We start from the raw sequence: 27,630 nt of genomic DNA, 5'->3' as shown, positions 1-27,630 counted from the left end.
AACTTTTTCAGCTGGATTTGGATTTCCAACGTACTAGGAAAAACAAAAACAAAATACGCAACGAAAAAAAAGGGATATAGAGAGATGATTCATCATGTTAACCTATTATTCTCCTCCATCTCCTTAAAAAAACAAATTTCTCTGCTAACCTTGAATCTACAATCATAAATAAAAGTGCCTTTCTAATCTACAGGTTCTTATTATTTTCTAAAGTTCTGTCAATTTAGCCAGAAAACTACTTTAGAAAATAATTTCAGCATTTTATGGTTCTGGGCAATGGTTAATGGATCAACGGCAAATGAACAGATATAGGAATAAATTATTCGACTTCCTTGAGCACTACTATCACACCTCCACCACCACCAACCCGGCACTGCCCCCCTATGCACCACCATCGCTACCACAACCACAAGCAGTAGCACTATCATTACGAGTGATGAAACCAAACACGAAAAAACACATCTTTACGAAAACCCTAAGTATGATGCAGTAACTCAATCACAGCAGCAACCACACCCTTTCCCTCGACAGAGATGTCCAGCCCCGGTTCTTCAATCTTCTTGTTTAGAAGCTTGTCAAGCTCTCCTCGCAATTTCTGCAAACATCCCACAAACAATTCAACATATTTATAATTTCAAATTTCTGGGAATCTTCAAAAAAAAAAGACTAACAAAAAGTTCAATTAAGTAGGGACATCACCCGTATCAACTCCAGCACACTCTTGGAAGCAGAGAAATGAAGGTACCCTCCAAGCATTTCAATACCTTCTCCTTTTTTGCTAGGAACGAGATTACCACCAAACATAAGTAGAGCATAGTCCGATATATTTGTGGAATCCCTTATAAATATGCTGGTTGTCTTCACCTTTTCACTATAAACCATGTACGGAAGAGGGAAAAGATGGACGCCGGCATTTACAGATGCAGGATGAATGTCAACTGCTCCAACTTCTTTGGTGTAGAACGCTGTACGTTTTCCTCTCCTTTTACACTGCACAACATTTGGATAGAGCCCAGCACAAAGGATTGCAGATACCATCTCCAAGTCTTTACTATATTGGTTATAAGCCTGCAAAAAGGGTACGTCTGTGAATTATGTAGATAAAACTGCCTTTGGTAGTTTCAAAAAATCACTACACATGTTGACAATCTTATTCAAAATAAGTCGGATGCAGCTCAGAACACAGCTCATGAGGAATAAATTATCCTAAGGATCAAATTTTCGTTTTAGTTTGTTGTTTCGGCAAGCATAGAAACAGAAACATTCGGGAAATGCTTCAGAACCATTTCAAAAGAGAAAACAGAAAATACAAAATAGAAGAAATGTTTACAAACATGAACTAATACCTATCCAAGTGCACAAAAGCCTAATTATCGATCATCAAATATACTTATATATATAGATTGATTCACTATGTAAAAAGAAACAAAATAAAGAAGAGAAAAATCGTTAATGAAATCACAAAATCAAGCATTTTCAAATAATAATATTTCCACATGTGATGTGTTGACACAACATTGCTTTGCTATGATTTAACACTATTTTTTTATTAGAATTCTGCTGTGAAATTTCATTATTCCACTAGTGTTTTTGCTGCGGTGTCCTAGGCAATGTAAGCGTTTTTTACATTTTTTGAAGGAAACAAACCAAAGTTTTGTTCCTTCCTTGCCCCAACCTATGCAATTAGAGCCAGAGGGGTCAACAAACTGTAGGCAGATGCAAATCATTAGTTCCAAACGGAGATGCAATTTTCTTTAAGATCTTACATTAGCGCCTCTGGATTTATCAACAAAGCCAATGTCTGACAGTAGATCCAGAAACTGGTTCCTCATATCCTCCATCATTTGCAATGTTACTGGAGAGAGGAAATTTTTCCAACAGAAGGCTCTATCATTTCCACTGCGTTTTGCATCCTTCCAAGCTTCAAATGCTTTGAGAAGCGCAATGTGATCACTGCACCAGAATGGGAGAGATAATTTTATGTTTTTCTTCCCTGCTTCAAACCGTTGTACAAAACAAGAATTCCAGGAGGAAAAAAAAGAGCAGTATAGTTTTGAGTAAAAAACCAACCTGCAAGAATCACCAGCAAAAGATCTCTTTGCTGCATCAGCTTCCTCTTTCCTATTTATTGGAAGGACGAATGGATCTCGATGTGCAAGAGCAGAAGCAATGGTTAATGCAGGATTAAGGCATTGAAAGATTGAACCCATGAGGAGCATCTTTCCAATATTTGGGTCCAAAGGTAGAGTGCAAAGGTGGCGTCCTGTTAAGCAAAATGAGCTGAGATTAGAGAAAAAGTTCAAAATTGGAAATCTACAGCAACTCCACAGAGATCCAAAATCACACCAAGTGGGGTGAGCTCTTCACTATCATCTAAAGCCCCAATTGTTTTAAGAAGTTCAATTGCATTTTGAACAGAGAGGGAATCTGGTGGCTGAAGCGCTTTTGCTAAAAATGTTCCAATGGTTCCAAGCTCCAAACTTTTAATAGTCAGGCATAGCTCTTGCAACGGTGTTCGAAGAATTTCAGGCAGTTGATATTGGGGCATTGCTTCATGGATCAATTTCGGATACAGTCTATAACAAACTCCAGGTTGCACACGGCCAGCACGTCCACGCCTCTGCAATTCTCTCACAAAAGGTACAAAAAATAAAATCGAGCAAGTACTCAAGAAATTTAGCTGCATCTACTCTAAATAATGTTGGTTTGCTGGAATAAAACTAGGAAGCATCGGAATGGTCCTTCCTTGGCCTCCCAATGTAATGACCATTCACCTAATTGGGGAAGGACAATTGCATCTGGAATATGTTGTGACATTTTTTAGTTCATTTTTTAGCTAACTAAGATTGCAAGGAGATTCCAAGGGGACGACCATTCCATTCCAGCCTCATTCTAGTAAATCAACACTGCCAAATGGTATGCTGGGGCATATTTTTAGAAAAGAGACTGGATTAGTTGGTATTAGGTACCTGATGGGCTGAAGCCTTTGAAATCCATGATGGCAGCAGACAGGCCAGTTTGTTAAGAGCATCATAACTGGTTTCCTTTGCCTTTCCACAGTCAATGACATATACAACATCATCTATGGTTATACTACTCTCAGCAATGTTTGTTGCTAGCACAATTTTTCTGCAAACCACATAAGAGTGAACTATAAAATTTGGATGAACCTCGAGGGAGATTAGTGAAACTGTCTATCAACCAGATAAACCTCGAAAACTGGCTCTGCCTATTTCAGGTCACAGACAAACGATTAAAAGATGTTTAAAATAATAGGAAACAGTAGTTACTTTAAGTTTTTTATATTTTACATTGATCAGATAGTAAGAACCCCGTATCACAGAGGAAATGTGTGTACAAAAGTTCTACTGCATGCTTTAAAAAGACTCTGGTCACTCTCGCGTATGCTTCAGGTCTTAGAGTTCTTAAATCAAAATCCATTAAAGGAGATATTAAAAAGCATGATTTTAATCATTGCCTACCAAGTCATTTTCTTCAAACTTGCAAGCTATATTGTCAGTATAAGAGACAGAAGCATGTCCCACTAGTGTCTCAAGTGTTTCAAGCTCTCAAAGTAAGATGAAGATAACATGTCTATTTGGAATGAAATCCAACGCATCAGGATATGTCAAAAAAGTGTACATGTTAAGTGAGTTTTGTACGTGGCCAACACGGACATAAGACCTTAGAAGTCATCTTACTTAGTTTATTATCCCTTGGAGAACCATGGCCCATATGTACTTCAAAATAAACTATCTAATTCCTTTTTATATAGCCTTGTTTTGGTGGGTGTTGGTGTTCAAGTAGTCACCCAACCCAATGTTTTTATTCATGTCATTTTTTAATCCATCAGTAAAAGTGTATTTTGGGGCAAACCTAAACTCACTCGAAGGACACCCAAAATGCCGTGCATCCAATAGCATGTCAAATCCCCAATGAACATCACTAATGATGAAGTAGAGAAAGAACGCATTCTCAAGCAAAAGGCTTGAGGAAATACTAAAGATCATTCTAAACTACAGATACGAAGCTCAGTGGTGTCAACACTCAAAAGTACTCCTATTCTGCTCCCTGCAGAGTCTCACAAAACATCAAATCGTGTACTCTAAATGAGCAGAATCTAAATTTCATTGTAGTGCTGGAAGTCGAGTCAAGTCAAGCCATGACTGAAGGCCATAGAACAAGTCCATCTCGATTTATGTCATCAGACCACATTCAAATTTATAACCAACAGAGAGTCAAAGCGATGGGCAGATAAGTTTCAAATACCAAAATATGAAAATATGCCATGCTGCCACTCGTGACTCTGAGAGTTCAAATAACATTAGGACAGTAACCACGGCTCTAGTTTGGCAATCAAAATTTTTCCACCAGAAACAATATTCACCAAAACTATCGAGTACAACGCAAATTAATTGAAGAGAGTACTATAGAGACATAACCTTGGAAAGATTCAAATTCCTAAGACAAAACAATTCATTAATTGAGGATAATAAAGTAATTCTTTTCCATGAATGGACGATGGCTACCTTGAGTTGGCAGGTGGGCGATCAAATATTTCACGTTGATTGATGGTGGGCATTGAACCATGAAGAGGAAGGACAAGAAACTTTCTGGGATCCCCAAGAAAACTATTTGTTTTAACTTTGTCAAGCAGCTTAGATATGTCATCCCACCCAGTGAGGAATACAAGAATGGCTCCATCACCTTCATAACGACAGATGTATTCAACTGTTGATTCCACCTACAAGACATTAGCCTATCCCTTAGGAAAAGACGCATTTCCGAAGCTAGAAATAACACCAATACCACACAGGCACACAAGACCCTCTATGTCGAGGTAATTTTACAAGTATGCTTTTAAAAGTGAAAGAAAATGAGTAGTAATTGTTTGAAGCTTGTTCGATGCTGTAGTTTAAACTTTGTACAGTCGAGTGAATTTGGCAAAAATAAATTTGTATGACAACCTCATCTCATGATCAGTTAATCGCTCTTTCTTTTGACTCAGTACCGGTAATTTTGGAGTATCTCTATATGCATGCAAAAATATATAAAAATCCTAATTTCTCTTGTCCCCGGTTCAAAACTATAAAGAATTTTGTAGCATCAAAAATGACAAAGCACACTTAACTTGATCCCCACAGACATAGCTGCTAACCATTCCTAGAATATATAATTAGTTTTTTCAACACCAGCAAATGGGAAGGCTAACTCCTTCCCTCCCTACCCATCAAGAAGAAAGCAACTCCTACATGTCACCTTAAGGAAAAAATTCAAGCAGGGAATCCTAAGACATCCAGTGAAGGAGTAGACTGACTAGGCATTGAAACTTCGTATTCAAGCTCCACAATAACCCACAAACTTCTACCGTTCTACGAGGATCTATGTATTCGACAACTTAAATTTGCATATATGAATACTACAAACAGCTCTCTTGCTTTCTGCATCTTTCTTATCTTTCTGGGGTGTCACAAGTCACCCTTTATCTTGCTAAATTTGCATATATTTGCATATATGAATACTACAAACAGCTCTCTTGCTTTCTGCATCTTTCTTATCTTTTTGGGTGTCGCAAGTCACCCTTTATCTTGCTGAATAAGATGCACTTATGTGAGCATTATCCTCTCTCAAGGTAGCTAGAAGGTGTGCCATACCAAGGTGTTGCCTCTTTTGTCTACTGGAACCCTTAAACCCAAACTTAGGTTTCCTGGAAGGTCCTTGTACCATGTACAGTCGAGCATTTTCCTTTTACCTGCATAATGCCAAAGGAAATTTGTTTTGGCCTCCCACATTTGGGCAATGAATTATGCTTGTTCCTGAAGCCAAGCCCAACCTAGAAAGATGTCTTAGGCAAATGATCATGCTCTTGTTTCTACAGGTCCAAAAGCATATTTACAAGGCAACTCCAAGACACGACACTATATACATGTTTGTGTCTAAACAGACAAGGATTGACATTTTATACAAGCAGTAGCACACTGCGTGCATTTTCTTTGGATAAATTAGGTTAATGCAGCTAATGCTTACCCCATATGAAAACAGGAGGAAGCAGCAGAACATTTCCTCGCTTCCTTCTAACCTATGACGAAATTTCTCGTTTGCCATTCTACTTTCAATTGCATGGGCTTTGCAACTGGCATACAAATCTGATGTTTCTAGCCCCTTAGCATGAAACTATAACATACTCCCTCTGTTTTGTTCCAAAAAGACTGTCCACAACAACACGAGAACTTTAAAAATGCATTTTTGTTGCAATGCACTCACATTTTTTCTGCTTCGTACTAGATACCAATGATAAATTTGTAGGAATAAAATTGAATTCCTTTGACAATAATAAATCTTTTTTAGTTCTCATCTGTAGAATGGATAATTTTTTTAGAACAAAGGGAGTAGTACAATTGATGAATAACTAGTTTAATTTGCAATTGTGTTACAAATATCTTCATCTATAAGAAGAGCAAAGACAAAGCCTAGGGTACATAGTGACACCAACTACCCAATAAAAGTAATTTTTAGGCACCACACGTCCTTCCTAGGACTAAGAGGAAGAAAGCTACATGCCAACAGCAAAACAGGTGCCTCAAAATGGCTGAAAGAATCATGCAGATTCATTCCTTGTAAAGTCAAGAGTCATGAATATACGTACAAGACCTAAATCAAGCTGTGAACCAGACCAAGCTTCAAGAGATTGTCTTGTTGTCATGCTGAAGCTTTTGTAATGAGAATCAATATCAACTTCCTGCGGGGAGAGAGAGAGAGAGAGAGAGAGAGAGAGAGAGAGAGAGAGAGAGAGAGAGAGAGAAGCATTTGGTATAAGAGAGCCGAATAAATGATCAAAGCATGACGTATCCACTTGGGGAATAAAAAGTTCCACTTGGGGAATAAAAAGTTAAATCACGTTCAGTAAGCACCAAAACTGACTTCTTTTTTCTACAAGCATGAATCATAACCAATGCAATAGAACTTTGAAGAAATGAGTCATTAGTAAACTGTATGTACACTGCAAACACTTAATAGCAGAGTAAGTCCAAAATTGACTCCCGATCATTTCAATATGTTAAAGCATCCAACTCAAAACCAATTGGTAATGATTGGAAACTAGAGAGGCCGCCCAAGCTCATATATTAGTTTTGGAGGAGATAAATAACCAATGTGGGACAAACTCCAACACAGTGCCTGTCAGAGGTAGATATTTTATTTTATCATCCTAAAGCAATAGAGCGCTTTATGTTTACTACTTATCCCATCAATCCCCACCTAGCAGGTTCAGTGACTAACCGCCTATGTTACACCTCACTTTTTACAATATTTTTTGATTTGTTTTTAAACGATTTGTTTTTCGATATAAGAGCTCCCCTATATGATCACATGACGATATTATATATTTTTTTAAACAATTTGCTCTGCCTATCCAAAATATAAAAAAAAAAAAATTACCATACCATATTAGATTGTAACCACCAACTCCTCTAAAAGCTTAAGCTGTGGTGAGGGGCAACTTTAATACTTATACCTTCAACAATCTGAATCAATTAGCCATGGGCATGCAACAACATTTTAGCAATTGTAGACTATAAATTCTCATGTGGTGGTTATATTGACTCAAGTGTCATGATTTTTAAGCACATTTTCATCAAGATGGTTAGATTACCACAAAATAAAATTACAGATAACATCTTGAAAAATGATGTCGAAACCATGCCTCAAACAACTCAGTTAAAGGATCTTTTTTAGACTCTTGTTGTCTCCCCCTTCTCCTTGAACTCCCTTGGTAGTTGTTAACTTCTGATTTGATACTGTAACGAGTTTTCTCCAACACGTCTTCTAGGAAAAACTCTGCCACAGGAAATGTCAGACCCTGCCAAAAACAAATCATAAAAATATCATCATGTGATCATAACATGTAACTGAACAAACACAAAGAATACATGTCCACAGCCATTGTGTAATCCAAAATATAGTACCGGGATATGGATAGTTGGGGCGTTCCCAAAGTATTTGGAGAATAAATCAGCATTAATGGTGGCACTCATTAGAACAAGACGAAGATCTGGACGACGCGGAAGAAGGTCATGCAAAATTATTAAGAGAAAGTCCTCGTTCATTCCTCTTTCATGGATTTCATCCACTAACAAATGGCTAACTCCAGTCAAATCTGGGTCCTGAACCTGTATTTTACCAAAAAAAGAAGAAGGAACCACATGTCAATGGGCATTTTTTATGACCACATAAAAACTTAAGAGCTCCCACATACTGATTTTAAAAAAAGAGCTCCCCTATAAGCTAATGTTTAAATTTGCCTTCCACAAAATTACCCCTCCAATCTAATCAAAACATAATTTAATGAAATTGTAATTGCCTAATAGCCTCCCTCACCTTTTCTTCTCACACTATTAATCAACTCAAAATTACCCCCTTTTTTTCAATAGAGAGAACAAATATAGCGTCATACACACAACAAAATTGTCTCTCCATCCATAAATGCAAAAAAATTATCATCTGTAGCAATCTTCAGAACATTATCCAAAAGCCAAATAAATCTCTTCTATGCTTTCAATACTAAAAACGTTGCCAATATCTAATCAACAGCATCAGAAAACCACATTTACAAGTGTCTTATGAGCAAACATTTCCTAAAGGCGATTAAATTTGACATATGACAGTAACCATCGACATTGAAGCTCTAGACTGGCATATGATAAATATAAGTACAGAGAACAAAGAACAGCAAGATATTTGCATTTGCTATCCTATCAAGCTTATGGAGAATCTGCGCTATATTTTAAGGTAACACTATAATCAGCCACTGCTTGGTTTCTGGCTAAATTGGTTTCTACACTGTATAATCATCTCTTTGTGCATAGGACGCCAACCGTTGGGTCTGTATTCAATATAGCCTTCCCAGCACCCCTTATTTGAAGACTACCACTCGAGAGATTCACTCAAACATGTTCTTACCAGGGTTACTAACGTCCCTCATCTTAAAGAGGCAAATAATCAACCCAGAACTCAGAGCAATTAAGTGCACAAGTAGCCGATCAAGGAAAAAAATCTGTGCACAGGTATGACGCCAAAATAAGCATAAAAACATCATTTATACTGTCAAATAGTCACAGGATACAAAACAGTAAATATCATCTCGATATTTTACAAATTAAAGAACCAATGTTCATAATCAATGGACTTGCTCGATGATGAGCACAAAAGACTTGCTGCTTGTGGAGAACAGTGCAGTTCAAATTCGCCAACCACGCTAGTGACATTGGTAGTTTAGAAATTTAAACAATGTATTACAAACTATACTATTTGCTAAGTTATAAGTTTCAGGACTTGACATGAGAATAGCATGAAAATCAAGCACCTCAACAAACCATTTCCAGATCATTAAAAATGAAGTATCATGCATAGATGAACTGCAAAAGGGGCTTCTGACAGAAAAATAACAAGTATGACTGAAATCATATTACCAGGCGCCGAATCAACACTCCAGTGGTGCAAAATAGTAACCGTGTTTGAGCCGAACATTTTGATTCCAGACGGATCTGGTAACCAACACTTTCACCGAGACTCTCTCCCCTTTCAGAGGATATTCGGGCAGCAACAGATATTGCAGAAATACGACGAGGTTGAGTGCATATTATATTGCAATTGGCACCACGGAGGGCTGATATCTCGTCCTCCAGAATGAACTGAGGGAGCTGCGTAGTTTTCCCACAACCCGTCTCTCCAGAAACTACCAACACCTACAATGCAAACCAAAACAAGAACAAATGGCAAACATACTTCTAAGAACAGCGACCACAATAACAAACTAGAAGAGGAACCGTGTAAAAATTTCAATTAACATGGCAATTAGTAGACCATTCATGAAACGCATTGGGAATCTGGGATGACATGTGACAATTCATGGAATAAATCTTATGGGGAACACAACTATAAAATTAGGGTCAATTTAGAAAGCAATTGAACTAACTGTTATAGCCAAAGACTGATACCAATGCCAATACCGAGAAATATAACTACCCGCCTTTACGGACACATTGCCAACCGAAAACACGTTTCCTATTCAGATCTGCTAAAACTTTAGTGGTATTTCTCAATATCAAGATATTTTAAGGTACAAGGGAGAGCACAGAGATAGTTTCAGAGATGAACTATTTGCATGCAGATTTTACAAAAAGCAATTCAAAATGAGGGTCAAGAATCAAGAGCAACAAGCAAAAGCAAAGCGATAAGAAGCAGAAGTGTTTCAGACGGAAGGTCAGTACAATATTTTGGTGGAAAGTGATTCAATAACTCTACATCTCGATCAACTACTTAATGGGAATTGACAGACTGCCTGTGCATCTTGATTCTTCAATATCACTAGGGCCAAAACAATAGGACAACCACAGTAATCACAGCCACCACGCTACCACCCTCATGAATCCAACACAACCTGAAACCCATATCCCCCCACTGGCATTTCTACTCCAGCCGCCCTACTGCCACCTCAAATACCAGCACCATTTACATTGCCCTGCTTGCAATCCCACAACATCATCCCCAGGACCCCAACTCTAAGGATTAGTATTGATCCATAAACCAAGTTTGCCAACCTATGTTTCCATCCCGTGGAGGGATGTCTTGAAAACTTCACTTACACTGCATTGACTGCAAGCCAAGCAATTCCAAATCTCATCAAGCACATTCCTTGAGATTTCAAATTAGCTCACGTTTCTACAATGTCCATTACTTTCAAAGCCATAGGGCTTGCTTCTACAAGCCCTATCTCCAAAACCACCCCTCCACTCCATCCCACACCCCACTGTCTCTTCCAGAAAAAGAATAAAAGAAAGAAAAGAAGAATAGAAGCATTATTCCCTCATGTTGCTACTTCTCAGACTATACAACAAGCATTGAATCCTATGTCCTCTTTGGCCATGATGGCACAATACATATCAAGAAAAATTACTTCTTCAACTTTGAGAAATCAAATCATCATTCCCTCCTTGCCAGATTTGCATGAACGAAGTCAACTCTTGTTAACTTCTTGAATGGTGATCACTAACTATAGAAATCAGCATTCAATTTCTACTTATATTCTAATTTATTTAGTTTTTTACTTCCGAACGTCCAAAAAATTTCATTAATCACCGTGACACTAGGCACTAACCTCAGGTTATGAAGATAAATTCCAATGAATCCAATCATAGACTAATATTAGAAAATATTATGTTACCAAGTTTTCTAGTTTTTGTTGAAATTTATCCCACATCAGTTAATTGTCTCCTCCAAAACTTAACATGGTATCAGAGCTAGGGTTTCGGAGAATTTCATTAATGATTGTTAGTTTGTTCTCCCTTGTTTGTGCCATAAGTGCACCGTTGTTTGTTGTGATCTATGTGTTATGGATCATTTGTTTACCTTTCCGGTCTCCACATGCAAGTCGGGGGTCGCATGTGCGGGGAAATGTTGGAGTTTGTCCCACATTGGTTAATTGTCTCCTCCAAAACTAGTATATGAGTTTGGGCAGCCTCTCCACTCATTGCCAATTAGTCTTGAGTTAGATGCTTTAGATTTTCAACGAGCATTTGCCCTCTGAAAAGCAGGGAAAAACATGAGAATTCAATGAAAATCTCACAACCATTGTTGGAAGAGCATAACCTGAGATACTAGATAAGGTCAAGCAAGCGAGCAAAATTAGCAAGATGATGTTACAGTAGGAAATGCAAGCTTGTTATTAGCTTACTTGGTCTTTGATATCTTAACGCAAAAGAAGTTAATTTCTGGTTGAGAGTAGCTCAAAAAGCCTAAGTAACTGTCTGGAAAGATTTGAAATTCAAACGGAGGGCTTTAGTATTCAGTTTCACCAATAAAATAAGAGGTTTAGAAATAGTGGAGGATAAACTAGAGGTAGAATATAATTACTGCATTGCGATCCTTGTATAGTTACAATCCCCAACATAAGAGACTTCAAGCCACCCCAATTAGATTCGCTTCAAACCCGCCACGATTAAGCTCCAACCCAAATGTCTAACGCATACATGAACTAGCAAAACCTAATTTTGAGCTATTCTTACTGAATGATTAAAGTCCCTTCATTTGAGTCCACATCAATCCAAAAGCAGCCTAATGTTAGTAGGAGTGTAGAACACGTGAAAAGAACTAACTCACAAAGTCAGAAATAACAAAAACCGACGTTTGACTAGATACACAATTTTGCAAACTTGCGTCTCAAGACTCTCAACTAAAGAGTACATACAATTAGATCAAAACAATGCAAGCAGCTTCTAAAAATCCGACCTGATTTTCTGCAACAGCCTTCAAAAACTCGGATCTCACTTTGAATGCAGGCAGCTTCTCTCTGAATGACTGCAATGCCTTCACATTATCAGGCGTCTGCAAGTGATAAACAACTTAGATATGTCTTAAGAACTCTTGCCATAATCCCAAAAAATCAGGTTTCGCTGCAAAAATAGCAGTAATACTCATGTAATGCAACTTCCTGTAATGGGATCTTGGGTCCCCAAAAAGGTACCAATCCCAGTCTCGTCACTCACAACCCTGCGTTTTGGGTTGCTTTCAATTTGGTGGCCATGAATACATGGGATGGCTACAGGAACCTTTTTGTGGGAGAGGACCCCGTATCTTACCTTCATTTTCTCTCGTCTTTCTTTAAGTTCAAGACTAACTCTCTCCTTGCCAGCATCAGTCACCGAAACAGGGCCAGGTTTTGAAGTATCTACACCAGGCACCGACTGTTTGCCACTTTGAGATGATGCACTAGGGGAATTGTCTATGGGAACCGTGCCTTTCGAGCTACCCAATAGATTCCCCACTCTTTTCTCTATTTCGGTAGACATTCGTATCTGCGAACAGGGTTGGAACTGTATATCAAAAACATATCATAAAGCAACAAGACACTAATATGAAGCACTCGTCATTTGTACCTCTTTTTGTGAGGATCCATGTCGATCATCAAGATCTGCACGGTAATTCGGCAATGGAACTTTGCTCACAACAAGTGCCTTCCCTTTGTTATATGCATGACTTTCTTTCCACAAATACGAAACATGAAAGGAGACAATGAGGGAAACTTACGCAGTTGCTCTCATAAAAGAATACTCTTCAAATCAAGGCACAACATTAATCACAGCTCTAACATTGAAATTTGAATTCCACAGTCTATGGATATTCATAAAAGAGGACACAAAACCATAAGGCCTAATAGTGTTAGACAACAGCGATATTTAGCGTGTAACAACCATCGGCAACCTATGATAAGAATCCCAGCCACCAGATACTCCCACATGCAACTTTTAGATTTCACATTTCCCCGTACCAACTTATTATAAAGTTATTCCTGGTATGCCGTTTTCGTTTCCCAATACTTTGCATGCACCCTTGGATATGACAAATAGTCAATAGTATGACAGCATAGATCAACAAGAAGCTAGATTACTGGCCATGGTTATCATTGTTAAGCTACCAATTGTTCCGAAAGCTGAAGCCATCAGGAAATGGGCCCGAGCCGCCCAACAATATATATATCAAACTATGCAACACCCTCCCTCAAGTGCAACGCTTTCTTGCACGTGAAAGAAACAAATGTCCATAGATGGAACAAATAAAAACAAAAACAAAATATGAAAGGAAACCAATTGACCCGAAACTTAATCTATTAGAAAAATGGGCCCAACAATACATATCAAGCTATTCATCAGTCAAAATCACGGTCCCAAGCATTGGATCACAAGATCCTTCGATCCTAGTATTGCCAAAACAATTCAGATCAATATGAAATCAGTATCGGAAGGGACTATATAGGTAGTCTTAAGGTGGGTCATTGAGCTGCACGTAAGTACTCCCCATGCCAACATTTAAGGACTCTTACTCTACTTGCTGACTTTGGGAGACAAAAGTTTTACTCTTAAAATCGAAGTGTTTGGACTTGAATTAGCACTAGCATGGACTGGGTATTAAAACATTCCACAAGGCATACACCCATGGGATAGAGTACCTGGTGTTTTCACAAAGATGAATAATTCAAATGTTGGATTCTGATATGCATTATATAGTACCAAGGATGATTGGATGTTGATCACTGTGCATGGGTTGGAAGCAATGCAAGAACATTCTGGTGTCAGAAATTTGAAACCATAGCTCTTAGCTTCTGTATTGACAATGTGGAACTTCTTTTCCGTTGCTCTTCTTTAAAATGCTAGTTTCAGGGTGATGAGAATTTAAATGTTTGAAAACAGTATTCGTAGGTAACGCATTACTAATCCAGCCCTTACTACCTAGTAGTGGGACTGTTGAGTTATTTTAGTCAAGAAGTACGAATATTTCTTTAATTGGTAAAGATTTAGCATATGGAGGCTGCACAAGATCTAAGCTATGCTCCATCGATCAAATTGTTGGTCCTCATTTCAAATGGGGGATGTCCCAAAAAAGTAGCATTTGAAAGTCAAAGCAAAAGTGTTCAAATCCTCTCTTGTATATACTCTTAAAATATGGATGGTCTTAAAACGGAAATAAAGGCTGGCCACGTGTAAACTAATGCTTTTCAAGTTGAATTATGCGCATTTATTACATGTCCCACTGAAAAGTTTTGAAAGTACCTAGAAAGACAAACATTGGGTATGGAACATTAGTTTAATCTTTAGCATTCAAAAAGTGATCTTTTAGAAAACTGTAGAATTGAGCAATTCTTATTCGACCGTGTTCTCTTTTGACTCTCCTACCATGAGGCTCTCCCTCTGACACTGGATTCCAATTTTAACAACCTTGGTAGCGGCGCATGGCACACAGCTTGCAAGCCTCAAAGGAAACAAATTATAGTTGGATTTGGCCCAATAACTACAAACCCGAATCTCCGGAAGAAATTAAAACCCGTGAACGCTAATGATCAGTATTGATCACCCGATAGAACTATAGCAATAGTGATCCCAAAGTATATGGTTTCAAAACACAAGAAGCTCATTGCTTAACCAAAAGAATACCTCATGAAAACTTACAAGTAAAGCTCTAACTGATAAGCCATATCAGACAAAATTTGCTGGTCCTCCCGACTGTAATTACGCTTGATTATCAACTCTTGCTCTGCGCCTCTCTTAAACTGCTCCATCTTACCCCACCACTCATTCTCATCCAGAACCTCCATCTGGCCCCCAAAAAAACATATATGTGTAAATGGTTACATTTCATATACAAAGCGACCGACGCAGAATTTCAAAGTTGGGCAGGCAAAAGTTAAAGAAAACAAAACTTTGTAACGTATGAAAGGCAGTCTTAGTTTCACCAATTTAAATTGTAAAAATACTACCAAAAAGATCGTCAGTATGTTTTCGATCAACGTATTCAATCAATTACTAATATATGGTCATCTATGATTATAACTACGAACCATCTCATACATCACTATACCATTTTTAAAAGCAAAATAATTATACAAAAAAGAAATGTGTTGCTAAAATTAAGATTATTTTTCTAAAACCTCTTGGTTGGGCGAAAGGTTGAATTGTTCAAAATCATATGAAACTAACAAATTTTAAACCTTGGGGTTCGGCCCAATAGTTGTGTAGGGTTAAACTATACAATTGTTCAAAATCCTTTGAGGCGTGAGGTTTAGGGTTAGAGACAGGAGGTTGGCGTAATATAACTTATACTAACAACAAAATAAAAAATATACAAGTTTCAAGTTTCAGAAAAGAAAAAGGCTGTTATAATTCTAAATAAAATTTAAAGCCCGTCCTTTACGGATCATGCAATTGCCAAGAAAACCTTGAAATGGAGCCTGCAATTGTACCTCTGCTGCTTGTTGTCTCAGGCGTTCGGCGCGCCAGACGGGGTCCCACCACCGCTGCTCTCCGCGCCCTCCCCCGCCACCGCCGCCACGTCCCCCACCACGGCGTGCGCCGCCTCCGCTGTTGGGGCCTCCGCCGCGACGGCCGCCTTGGAAATTGGGACGGTTAGACATGACGGATGTGGAGAGGAGAAGATGTCTAGTAGAGAGAGTATTCTTGTTGAAGATGAAGGCGAGGTAGAGAGGTGTGGTGCCGCCGACAAGGCGTAGAGACATCAGACACACGTGCGCGGCACAAGGGCGTAGCTTTATGTTCGCACCACCAATTGCCCCTTTGGTCCCGTGCCAAGGAAAATATTCAAAGTAAATATTTCTTGGTTGAGTTTTTGAAACATTATTTAAAAAAAAATTATGAGAATAATGATTGGAAGTAGTGGTAATTAGTGAAGAGAGATACAAAGAAAAATGAAAATAATAACTGAAGATAGAGTAATGAGTTTTTTTTTAATTGAAATTTTTTTTTCAAAAAGGAAAACGAACAAGGCATTCGTTTTTTAAATTAAATGTGATATAATACTATAAGAGAATAAGTTGTCTCGTAAAGGGTAAAATGATATACTTAAAAAATAAAAACCATAACAGAACAATTCGTGATATCTTATTACTTCGATTCCAAAAGATTAGTATCGTAAATTTAGATGGCTCGGATTGTGAAAAAATGAAATTATTATACTTACGACAGTATTCCTGTTTAACCATGGTCAACAATATTGTTGCTTGTATAAATTTACCACAGTATTCAGTCCTTGGGTGGGAAGGAATTGAGGGAAGTGTGCAGTTCATAATGGTCAATGGACTTGGATTTAGAGCGTGGAGGAATATCAGAAAGTACACGTGGTTGGTTTATTAGATTCCGTTCTGTTTAGCTTTTCGTTTTTTTAATTTTGCATTAAACTTTTGTAAATTATTGATTCATCTCAATGAGACAAATCGAAAAAGTAAAAAAAAAAAAGTTGTTCCCAAATATTTCAAAAATTAACCACTTTTTAGCAAAAAAAATATCTTTTTTGGCTTAAAAGTTGTTTTTTTCAAAATATTTGAATAAAAGTAAAAAAATTTACTTTTTCTATTTCTCTCTTCGACACGAATCAATAATTCATAAAAACTTAGCGTAAAATAAACAAATACAAAAAAAAAATTTAAAAAGACAAAACTAACTTATTTTATTAGAAGTTAAATGGAATGTTCTCCTCCATCTGGCTAATAAGATCCCCCTCCTCAGAGGTCCAATTTTACCTGACCACATCTGCAAAACCAAGCCGCTTCCACACGGAACGGGCGACTGGCTCGCGAGGGAACTTGACGAAACACATAAAGTCAAAATAGGTCAGAACAGAGGACCTAGCGTTTGCTGGGTTAGGACCTTGCGTTCATAGGGTTTAACCTCGAACACATAGGGTACCGGGTTGCGCGCACAACCTGAGACAAAAAACAGTGTAATGTGGTCTCGGGATTTTGATACTTGGAAAACTTTGGGCTATCAATACATTATCTAAACTACCTAGATATACTCAAGGAGGGTTGGAGAAGAACTATCTACCTTGGTCCAAAGTTTTAGAGCTTGGAATGAAAGTTGATCTTTGTGTTCAAGGAAGAAGATGAAGTTGGAAATGGTGATAGAGGTGATTGAGAGCTTGTGTTTGAGTGATTTCAGTAGGTATGAAGTAGTTGGTGATCGATGGATTTGCAGCGGCTTAGCCTTCAGTCTGCGGCGAGAACGAGCTCAAGTTGGTTTGGCAGGTTGCTCTGTGTCCATACCTAGCCACTCCAACCCCCCTTCACCAGTGTGATCGCGGATCTGGTATAGGGTGCTATTCTGTCAAGTTCCTAGACGTTTAAACATAGCATCAAGCACAGAATTACTTTTCTACAGCTACTGCTGTTCTTTTGTTTGTGGAGATATCTCATATGAAGAGATGGGATCGTGCAAAGGTGTTGCAGTCTTCCGAATTCTTGTTCTTATTCTAATGTCACTCCCAAGTTACTGCCATGCCAATTCTACCATAATACTCCACAAACCTCATGATTGCAATGGCCACTCCATACCTGAGCGGCCTTTCTTTTTTTGTTTTGTTTTTTTCTGTATTTTCGAATCAATAATGTCCGTTTTTATTGTATTATATTTTTTTTTATATGATATTTGGAATGATCAGGTTTGTCCAGGAAAAAAAAAAGGAGTTGGTGATGGGTTCTCTCAAATTAGTGATGTGTGCTAAGTGTTTTCTTGTATTTGCCAAGAACCCACCTTTTCCAAGATTTTCTCTTTTCGCCCTCATGTCATTTCATTTAGCCACGAATTTCAAGTTTCTCTCAAATTAGTGATGTGTGCCAAGTGTTTTCTTGTATTCTGTCAAGTTTCTATTTAGCTACGAATTTCAGAGCGCAAATGAAGAAGGAAAATGTTCTGAATGTTACAATACGTCAGATAAATATAACAATAGTGCGGAAGTGGATGGTTCGGGTTATTTTTACGAACTTTAACCAAACCGGACCTTGTGGATGGATTACAAAATCTCGATCACGTACTAAATCAGCGACAAACTCCTGCGATGGAGTGATACTACGATGATCGAGTATCACCCTCTATTCCACGGTGCAAAAGTTTGGATTGCTCTTTAATGGTAGAGAGAGAACTATCGAAGAGAGAGTTTCCCAAAAACTCTATTCTTTTTGTATATCTCTTGTGTATCATATTGCATATCTCTCTATGAACATCTTGCAGGAAATAAATAGAAAGAGCTTGTCATTATTATGAACAAAACATTTGCAGCCAAATGCACGAAAGTAACTAATATTAGGCTTTCTACCTTTCCAAAATTCATATGGAGTCTTATTCAGAATAGGCCTAATCATAACACGATTCATAACATAGCATGCAGTATTAACAGCCTCAGCCCAAAAAAATCTAAGTAGATTTCTATCACATAACATAGTTCTCGCCATATCTTTCAAGGTCCTATTTTTTCTTTCAACTGCGCCATTTTGTTGAGGAGTTCTAGGAGCAGAAAAATTATGATCAATGCCAAGTTCATCACAAAACAATTCATACGTGCTGTTTTCAAGTTCCCTACCATGATCACTTCTAATGCTAGATATGAGAAAACCTTTTTCGTTTTGAACTTTTCTACATAACTTAATCCTAAGAGATTAGAATTACTTCAATTTCTCTTATCTTATCTCCAAAACAAAATAGAACTCTCTAACTAATGGGTCACCGGGTCATGCCCACATGGGCGACCCGATTTGGTTCTGGACCGGCCCAAATTCCAACATCTCTCACTCATCCATGCATGGGCATGACAAGTTGTATCTATCTATTTTCCATCTACCCAACTAAGAAGCAAACTCATACGTGCTAATGAACTGTGCGATCGCTGGAGCACCTGCACGTGGGAGCTCTACACTAGAAACTCTGTAAGATCCAACATAGAGATATCAACCCATAAGAGTGTCTCATGTACCTTGAATCCATTTAGTTACACTGGACCAACCATCTTTAATCCTTCCAAAACGCATGCTTGACCCCCAAAAGTCATACACTCTATATTCACACCCAATCCACATCCCAATAGAGCGACCTGAGTTATCGACAGTGAATATATTGCAAGGGTGTACTACTAAATGATCCTCTTTTCGCCCTCATGTCATTTCATTTTAACCTCGCTGCTTTCCCAAACATGCTTCATGGGACCCTGACATTTCATGGCCTTAGGTAGTCAAGCTAGAGTAACAACACAAAGTCTCCACTACATGACATAGTCAAAAATCAAAGAGCACATTTAACATATGTGCAGTCACCTTCTAAATGACCGCTTAGACTCACATGGTGAGGAAACAAGGATCCATTCACTCACCTCTAAAATAAATGATCGCCAAGCACATGTAGTATGAATACATGCTATGGTGGAGTTACCTTCCCAAAAAGCGACGTCATACTCCTAGATACCGTATAGACCTTAGTCTAGTCGCTACCTAGCGCCCAACTCGAGTTCTCAGATAGTTTGCCGTCATGGCGCTATACTAGTCCTCACATCTGGCTAACAAAGATAGACTCATCTCAAGATAGGGGAACTATCCGAAATTGGTCTCTAGCTAATAGACTTTATCTTGGTTCCAACCAAGGCGACACATTGTGGGTATGCCTGATTCTACTTATCAGACTATATCACAGGTCCAACCTATATATCTTACTACCCATTCATCTCATCTTCGCTCACTATCTCAAGTGCTGAAGGCGATTGCTCATATGAGTGAGCCAATCTAACCTGCTGACATCGATCTTTCAATTTTGTATGTGTTGTTCAATAAACAATTATCCAAATTGCAACAATAATAAGCTAATATTAAGTGCACAAATGGCATAAATATTCCATAAATCTAAAAAAAGTGATTAATAAAATTAATAAATAAAACACATCTATCATCATCTACGCAGTCCTAAAACTTTATCATAAGTCTCAAAAGACCCCTTAGCAATGGGCTTAGACAAAGGGCATACAACTATGCGACTTGTAGCTATGTGTTTTATAATCACTTCCTTTTTGCACAACAATATCTTTGACCCAACTAGGCATAGATTCACAACTTAGAAGCAAAGCATAGAATTAGCAGTCCATTAGAGATATTCTAATATCCTATTGACTGCTTGCCAACGATCACGACCAAGATTGGATCAATAACTACTTATAAGCTGCCAACGGTACTTAAATAGGGCACGTGGGCCATCTGTTCCAACTCTTCAGGAGTTTTAGGTTCCATGTTAAGTCCAAGTCTTGCCTTTAGCAATATGAGTGTTAAGGTTTGCAGCTTTGTCTCCGGAATCGTTCTAAAAACATTCTTAAACAAAGAATCTTCCTAGAAAGTTCCCTCAAGATCTCAACTCTGAGCACATAGCTTGCTTTGCCCATTCCTTCATCTCATAAGTGAAGGATAACCACAACCTTGTGGTGACATCATCTCCTAGTCATTTCTAACCAACTAAAATGTCATCAACATAGAATGACAATATCAAGACACTATCTTTGGACCGTCTCATATGCACGCAATGGCCTTCATTGATCATCTTAAACCCAAATGGCTCGATGAAATCTCAGGTACCACTGCCTGAATGATTGTTTTAGGCCATAGATAGACCACTGGAGCTTGCAAACTCTGCGCTCCTAGCCTTTAGGGTTAATGTCCACCAAAAATAGTTCCAAGGCTAGAATAAGGCGATTGGGGTGCGATTGGGGTGTAACCCTTCGCTACTAGAAGAGTCTTATTGCTTAGTATGGAACCATCTGCTTTGCGTTTGATCTTAAGAACCCATTTGTTCCCAATGATCTTGCGCCCAAGCGAAAGATCAACCTAGTCCCAGATAAGGTTTATGTGGGCTACCATAGGCCCGGGTGGATCGAGACGACCCAAAAAAAATGTTTTGATTTGAAAAATTGAAGAGTCGCCACCCGGATTTATGGTTCGCCACTCGAGAAACCATTTTATTCAAAGAAATGATGTTTGAAATTGAAAACCAGAGATCATTTGAGTTCGGAAGCCACGTTACGAGAGAGGAAGGGTTTTACGGCACCCCTCTCGCCCAATACGAAATTGATCTCTACTCGACATTTGTGGGATTTTTATCAAAAATATTTTGTTGCATGAAATAACTAGCAAATATCCACAGATATATCAAATAAAGAGGTGGATACAGGTGCTAGTGTACAATGTATGATGGTAGGATGATACAAAATGGAAAACTACAGAAAATGAAGAACTGTAACTGGAAGAACTCCCCAGCGCTCGGGAGTTCACTCCTGAGTGCTCAGGAACTCTGTTGAGCCACCACCCTGCAAACAAACCTTGGTTAGAACAGATGCAGAATGATACTTGAAACAGCAACACATAATTACTAGCATGCACCAGTGCTCAACAAAGGGCTTAAACAGCTAAGAACTCCTAACCATCCAAGTCTTGCTTCCTCACAACTTAAAATAAAACTAACTGGGTTCTGAAAGGACCAGTGCACACCCAAGAGTATTGAAAAGAGAACATTCAAGGGAAAATGAGATTTTGCCATACTGACATCACTTTATGACGCTCGAAATAAGTTTTGAGTGCCCAGGAACAAGCTGCACCCCAGGTTTTAGTTTGAACAGAAAGATGACAGATCTTGACATGTTGTTCTCATTCTATTTTTTGAAGATGAGATGCTTCTGAAAATGGTCGAAAATATTTATCTTTGAATAAAAAAGAGGGAGGAAATATGCATCTATCCTTAGAAAGTGAGTCATTTACGATAACATATCAAAGTATAGCCCATGTATTTTGTGAAAAACTTTCATTTTCCTTGAACGTTCACCAGAAAAGTGAGAAATAAGGGTGAAACCATTCCTGAGCGCTCAGGAGAGGTCCTGAGAACTCGGAAGTGTTCCAGAGCAGGTTGAAAAATCTATTTTATGACTCTTTTGCCCTTGTTTTTACACTAAGGCCACTCAACCACACATCCAGTACGAGGAACTGGAGTGGACTGGGTGACCTCCCTCAGAGGGATAATAGCCCTTTGGTTGAAAAGTAGAAGAATTTCTACCTTCTTGGTTTGAACTAGAGCTTTGCTTCTTGAATGATTTTGAAGGGTGGGAAAATGCAAGAAGTTAGGACCAGATGTAATCCTCAACTTCCTAAATTTTTCTCGATGTATTTGGTGTTTTTTGGAATTTTTGAAAATATTTGAGGATGATTTTTGAAGGCAATGGAAGTCTTTTGTTTTTGAAAATAAGAGGTGAAAGAGAGAAAATTTTTGTGGTCCTCCCCTAATGCAGCATAAAACTGTTTATATAGGGGGGAGTGAAAAATAGGATTTATTTTGAAAATAAAATATAAAATATTTTTGGGGGAAAAAGACATGATCATTGGTCTTCAACAAGCCTTTGATGGATTGACTTGCTGAAAGACCTCAGGTTGAACGAATATCGTCATGTAATTCCTGAAAAACCTAACAGCTAAAGCACGCATTGGGCAACACAGTGGTCCTGAGCGCTCGAGACAGTCACTCATGAGCGCACGGGAGTGAGCTTGATCAGGGTTTTTGAAAAAAGGTCTTGGGCGCTCAGGAGTGGTCTTGGGCGCTCAGGACTTATTTTAGCAAATTTTTTTTGATTGCATTGAAAGTCCAAGAAGGAAAGTTCAAATTTAACCGAGGCTTGTATCAATCCAAATTCATCATCGGGGGGCCACGAAGCCACAAATTAAGGAATTTCAAGAGGTTTAAATTGGGATGTCTACAGTTGTCCCTCTTTGGGCGACATTTGTCATCATGTCCGGATACAAGTGACGTCCAAAGATTTGAGACAGCCCAATTCGAGCCCTACTAACTCTAAATTCAAAACCAAATGCTAGCAAAAAATGCACGAGTGTTTGAGAAAATAAAGTGAAGTCGGGTCCTTTTGGACTGCCTACATACCCTTTTTTGCAGGAATCAGACAAACGTAATTCTTCGGGGCAAATGCAAACGTGCATGCAAGAAAAATGGTAGACAAAAATTTTGACAATACAATATATTCGTGACATGCTATTGTGCAAACAATAATTTCCAAAGTAACCCAGATTACCAAATGATCTGTTTCGGTAGGATTTACAATTCTTGAGAGGTGGCTGTAAAAGAAGAATCCTATCTTGACGATGACAAAAATCACTGGATATTCCGATCTAGCAATTACACATTTTGCTCGATCACTTGAGATCACGCTCCTTTGAAAATCGACTTGAAATTCTTGCACACTCCGAGAGTTATGAAGAAGATTTCGATAGGGGAAATCAAAACACAATCCTACAGCCCGAGACTACTCCCGAGCATCAGGAACACTCCTCTGCGCTTGGGACCGCAGACGGGTCCCACCTGTTCATCTTCTAGGGCACGCTCATTTTTTAGCGCTCACGAACCAGAAAACCAACTCAGGCGACTTTCCCTCTCTCTGGCGACTCTCTCTCCAGACTTCCTCTCAACTTCACTCCCTCTCACTCGATCTACTCTCTCTTACCCGAAACAAATCGATTTGGAGAACCTGAGATCTCCGCAAAACCACGGTGGGCTGCCATTCTCCAAGAGATTCGGAGAAACATGGGTTCAAGGGAAGAGGAGGGAGGCTCAGCGGCGGCGAAAGCGGGACGGTGCCCGGCAGCGTGGGGGCTACCATGGGCGATGCGGCGGCGACGGGGGATGCCGGCGGAGACGCCGAGGCACTTGGTGGTGGTGCCACGAGCGGAGAGGGGCTCCGTCACACCCCTACGGTGGAGGATTTGCTCACGGTCGCGAAGGAGGAGGCGACCGGCGACGAGGAGGTCGCGGCTGACCGTGAGGTTGCAACAGCTGGACACTTTGCTGCAACACCGATCTTGAGATCGTCCGTGGTGATACCGCAAGGCGACGAGAGCGGGATCAGAGCTTCTCGGCCGATTCCCTTAGCCGAGGGGTTTTTTTTTTTGAGAGGGCGGACCCACGGGATATCTTCGAAGCTTTTGGAGTTGATCCCAGAGCTACAGACATACTGAGAGGTGTTGGGTCTCCTGAGGAGAGGGCTGTGGCCACACTGTTAGGGGCTTTGCTGAGCCAGGTGCTGAGGAGACGAGGGTGCCTGGGGGAGGACCCGAGCCGGAGGAGGCGATGGAGGAACGAGTCACCGCGGTTCAGGAAGTGCAGGCTTTCTTGAAGGGTACGCTCCTTACTTTTTCCTCCACGACTTACGCTCCACGGTTACACTTCTTTGAGCTAGTGGGCATGACTAGCTACATCCCTGCTAGCGCTAGCTATCCAGGGGACTTACTCTTGAAAAGTCAGGACCGCCACATTTCTTTTGGATGGACTACGATGAGACTCTAGTAAATTGCTTTTAATTACAAATGAATTAATGCTTTTGATGCTATTCTAAATGTTATTCCATTGCTTTGCTTGAAACAATGCAGTATTGACATATACGGACACGGAGGTTCTGCTAGCTCACTAGTGCACTTCAACGAGCTACTGTGGGCACACGCCCCGAAAATCGCATCGCAATAAGCGGGTGTGCCCCTTTTTGGAAGTGCTACGAAATGCTCAATTCAGAGTCACCACTTGGGTTTGAAAGTCCGACACACAAGGAACCGAACTTGAAACGTTTGCTACGTTGTTTGATTTGAAAAAGGCTTGTAGACTGGTCCGTCGTCACCTTAATATCTGAGGTTCAGGAGCCAGGTTACGAGAGGGAAAGGGTTTTAAGGCACGCCTCTCGCCCAATCCGGAGATCAGTCTCTACTAGAGCATTTGTAAACCATTTGCGATTCTTTCTAATTAATCAATTTTTAGCCAATTAGGGCGGGGAACAGTTTAAGGGGATTAAAACTGTAACAAGTTTGCAGGATGTGATAGATGACATACTCACTTATTAAAACAATTTGAATAGGATGAAAATAGACTCATGTGGGAGTTTAAACAAACTGGGAGGCCACTGTTTTGGAGTGACATGCGCAGGAAGAAACCAGCATGCACTGATCAAGCAACTGCATGCTGACCAGACCTGCGAGTGCCACACCAGAACCTGCGTGCGCCAGTAGGTTTAAACCCTTAGCTCTTATTTTCAACCCCCAGGACTCTGAAATGACCAGTGCACAAGACAAATCACACAGTTCATATGGTAGTTAATATACAGTTACAGACAGTTTGAATTGTTCAAAATCATAGTGGGTGAAACTAAACAATTTTAAACTTTGGAGTTTGGCCCAACAGTTGTGTAGGGTATGATTGTTCAAAATCCTTTGAGGCGTAAGGTTTAGGGTTAGATTCCTACGGAGAGGAGGTTGGCGTGATCTAACTTATACTAACAACAAAATAAAAAATATACAATCTTCAAGTTTCCGAAAAGAAAAAGGCTATTATAATTCTAAATAAAATTTAAAGCTCGACCTTTAACTGATCATGCAATTGCCAAGAAAACCTTGAAGTGGAGCCTGCAATTGTACCTCTGCTGCTTGTTGTCTCAGGCGCTCGGCGAGCCAGACGGGGTCCCACCACCGCTGCTCTCCGCGCCCTCCCCCCCACTGCCGCCACCACGATGTGCGCTGCGTCCGCTGTTGGGGTCTACGCCGTGACGGCCGCCTTGGAAATTGGGACGGTTAGACATGGCAGATGTGGAGAGGAGAAGATGTCAAGGCGGATCCGGGGATTCTGTAGGGCGGGGTGCCCTACAGGCCCTGCAGGGCGCATCTGGGCTGTCCATCTCGGCAATGAACGACTCGAATTTTAATCCAAATAATGGACGGCTTGGATCAATAGGAGTTCGGATTAAATCCGAACCGTTGGTGCCAAAATGGACGGCCGAATCAGCCGTCCTACACACCTTGCAGTGCCGGCTGCACTACAGGAATCCCCAATCCAGTAGAGATGCGTGGTGCCGCTGACAAGGCGTAGAGACTTGAGACACACGTGCGCGGCACAAGGGCATGGGTTTACTTTCCACCCCGATCTGCTTTGGAAGACCGGAATCTTTACAAGGAATAAAAATATGATTACTGAAAATTAAATTCCTAAAAATGTATTACCTGATTCATTCTCGTGTTTAAGTTAATTCATTAATCTTGTCATATACAAGAAATCGGATCAAAAAATCTTATCATATACAAGAAACAAATTTTTTTATCAAAGTGAACGTTTTATTTTTTAAAATGACTGAGCCAGGAATTTAATATTGCCATTCAATAAAGAATGGAACAGATTTTCACATTTCTATTTTTGTCTCTTTCAAACGTTGTACTCATGGAAATATGGTATCACATCCCTATTATTATCTCTTCTAAGCGTCATAACCATGAAAATATGGCATCACAATTGTATTTCTCTTTAAGATTCCCACCATCCAATATTAGCCAAATATCATGGAATCCAAAGTGAACCTCCGTGACTTACATTTCAATTTTCAAACAAGTCTAGAATATGAATAGGAATATGGTTCATGATAAAAATATCCAACCAGCCATCAAATATCCAAATTGAGAAAACCTTATTCCTTCCTCCTCCGTGGTAAAGAAGGTTGTCAACTCTTATAGATTTCCTGATTTAATTGAACGTCTAATCCATATAGTGAGTCAAAATTATTTAAGTTATTGAATTAATAAGTTCTTGGTTCTCGACAATTAAATTCTCATCTGCATTCTTTTAGACTTAAATTTGAAAATTTTGTCCTGATTTGAATTTTTTTCGTATTTTTTAGTTTTGCGTCAAATTTTTTTGGGTTATTGATTCGTCTTGACGAGAGGAATCGAAAAAGTATAATTTTGGCACTTTTATCCAAGTATTTTGAGAAATAATCATTTGTTAGCCCAAAAATGTCCTTTTTACACTAAAAAATAGTTATTTATCAAAATACTTGGGTGAAAGTAAAAAAAAAAAAACTCTTTTTAAATCTGGCTTAGCTTGAAAAAAAGTAGTAGGCACTCACCCAATGTGGCTATAAATTGGTCAAGAAGTTCCTAACCATGGTCCTATCAATTAACTGAATAAGAGCTTAGATTCAAATGATGAGATGCTTGTACCCAAGTATATCGATCCGAACAATCTTGTATATATGAGTGATAATGAATTACAGGTCCATCTTGGTGGGCCAATAAGCCAAAATAGGCTAGTGATGGTAGGGATTGACAACTTCGAGTTACCGTGCATTTAAGATAAATTAGAGTAGATTTTTTTTGCCAATATTGCATGCATGCATCAACAGGAAGTTGTCCACATGGAGTTAAGAGGTTGTCCATAACCCTGAACCTCAACCAACCGCCCCTCA

At 39.3% G+C, this 27,630-nt stretch overlaps 1 protein-coding gene across 3 annotated transcripts; it reads right to left on the bottom strand.

Annotated features, from left to right (window-relative positions):
* Window positions 1-77: 77 nt before the first annotated feature.
* Window positions 78-25,901, bottom strand: LOC131319179 (DExH-box ATP-dependent RNA helicase DExH1). Of its 3 annotated transcripts, none has more exons than XM_058349335.1 (16): window positions 25,817-25,901; window positions 15,000-15,145; window positions 12,933-13,032; window positions 12,636-12,851; window positions 12,286-12,381; window positions 9,468-9,743; window positions 7,965-8,168; window positions 7,703-7,858; window positions 6,647-6,739; window positions 4,530-4,744; window positions 2,970-3,129; window positions 2,347-2,620; window positions 2,071-2,263; window positions 1,767-1,953; window positions 700-1,068; window positions 78-595 (listed from the first exon to the last, which is right to left on the bottom strand). In XM_058349335.1, the coding sequence occupies exons 2-16, from the start codon at window positions 15,143-15,145 to the stop codon at window positions 476-478; spliced, it is 2,805 nt and encodes a 934-aa protein (XP_058205318.1). In that variant the 5' UTR covers window positions 25,817-25,901; the 3' UTR covers window positions 78-475. The 3 variants fall into 3 exon arrangements, with proteins under 3 accessions (XP_058205318.1, XP_058205317.1, XP_058205319.1); XM_058349334.1 differs by lacking the exon at window positions 25,817-25,901 and adding an exon at window positions 15,791-16,117; XM_058349336.1 differs by lacking the exon at window positions 25,817-25,901 and having other exon boundaries at window positions 12,933-13,036; window positions 15,000-15,140.
* Between the last annotated feature and the right edge of the window lie 1,729 nt (window positions 25,902-27,630).

This window comes from Rhododendron vialii, chromosome 3a (assembly GCF_030253575.1).
Source record: "Rhododendron vialii isolate Sample 1 chromosome 3a, ASM3025357v1".
Classification (NCBI taxonomy): Eukaryota; Viridiplantae; Streptophyta; class Magnoliopsida; order Ericales; family Ericaceae; genus Rhododendron; species Rhododendron vialii.
This window is presented reverse-complemented; position numbering and strand designations above follow the sequence as displayed.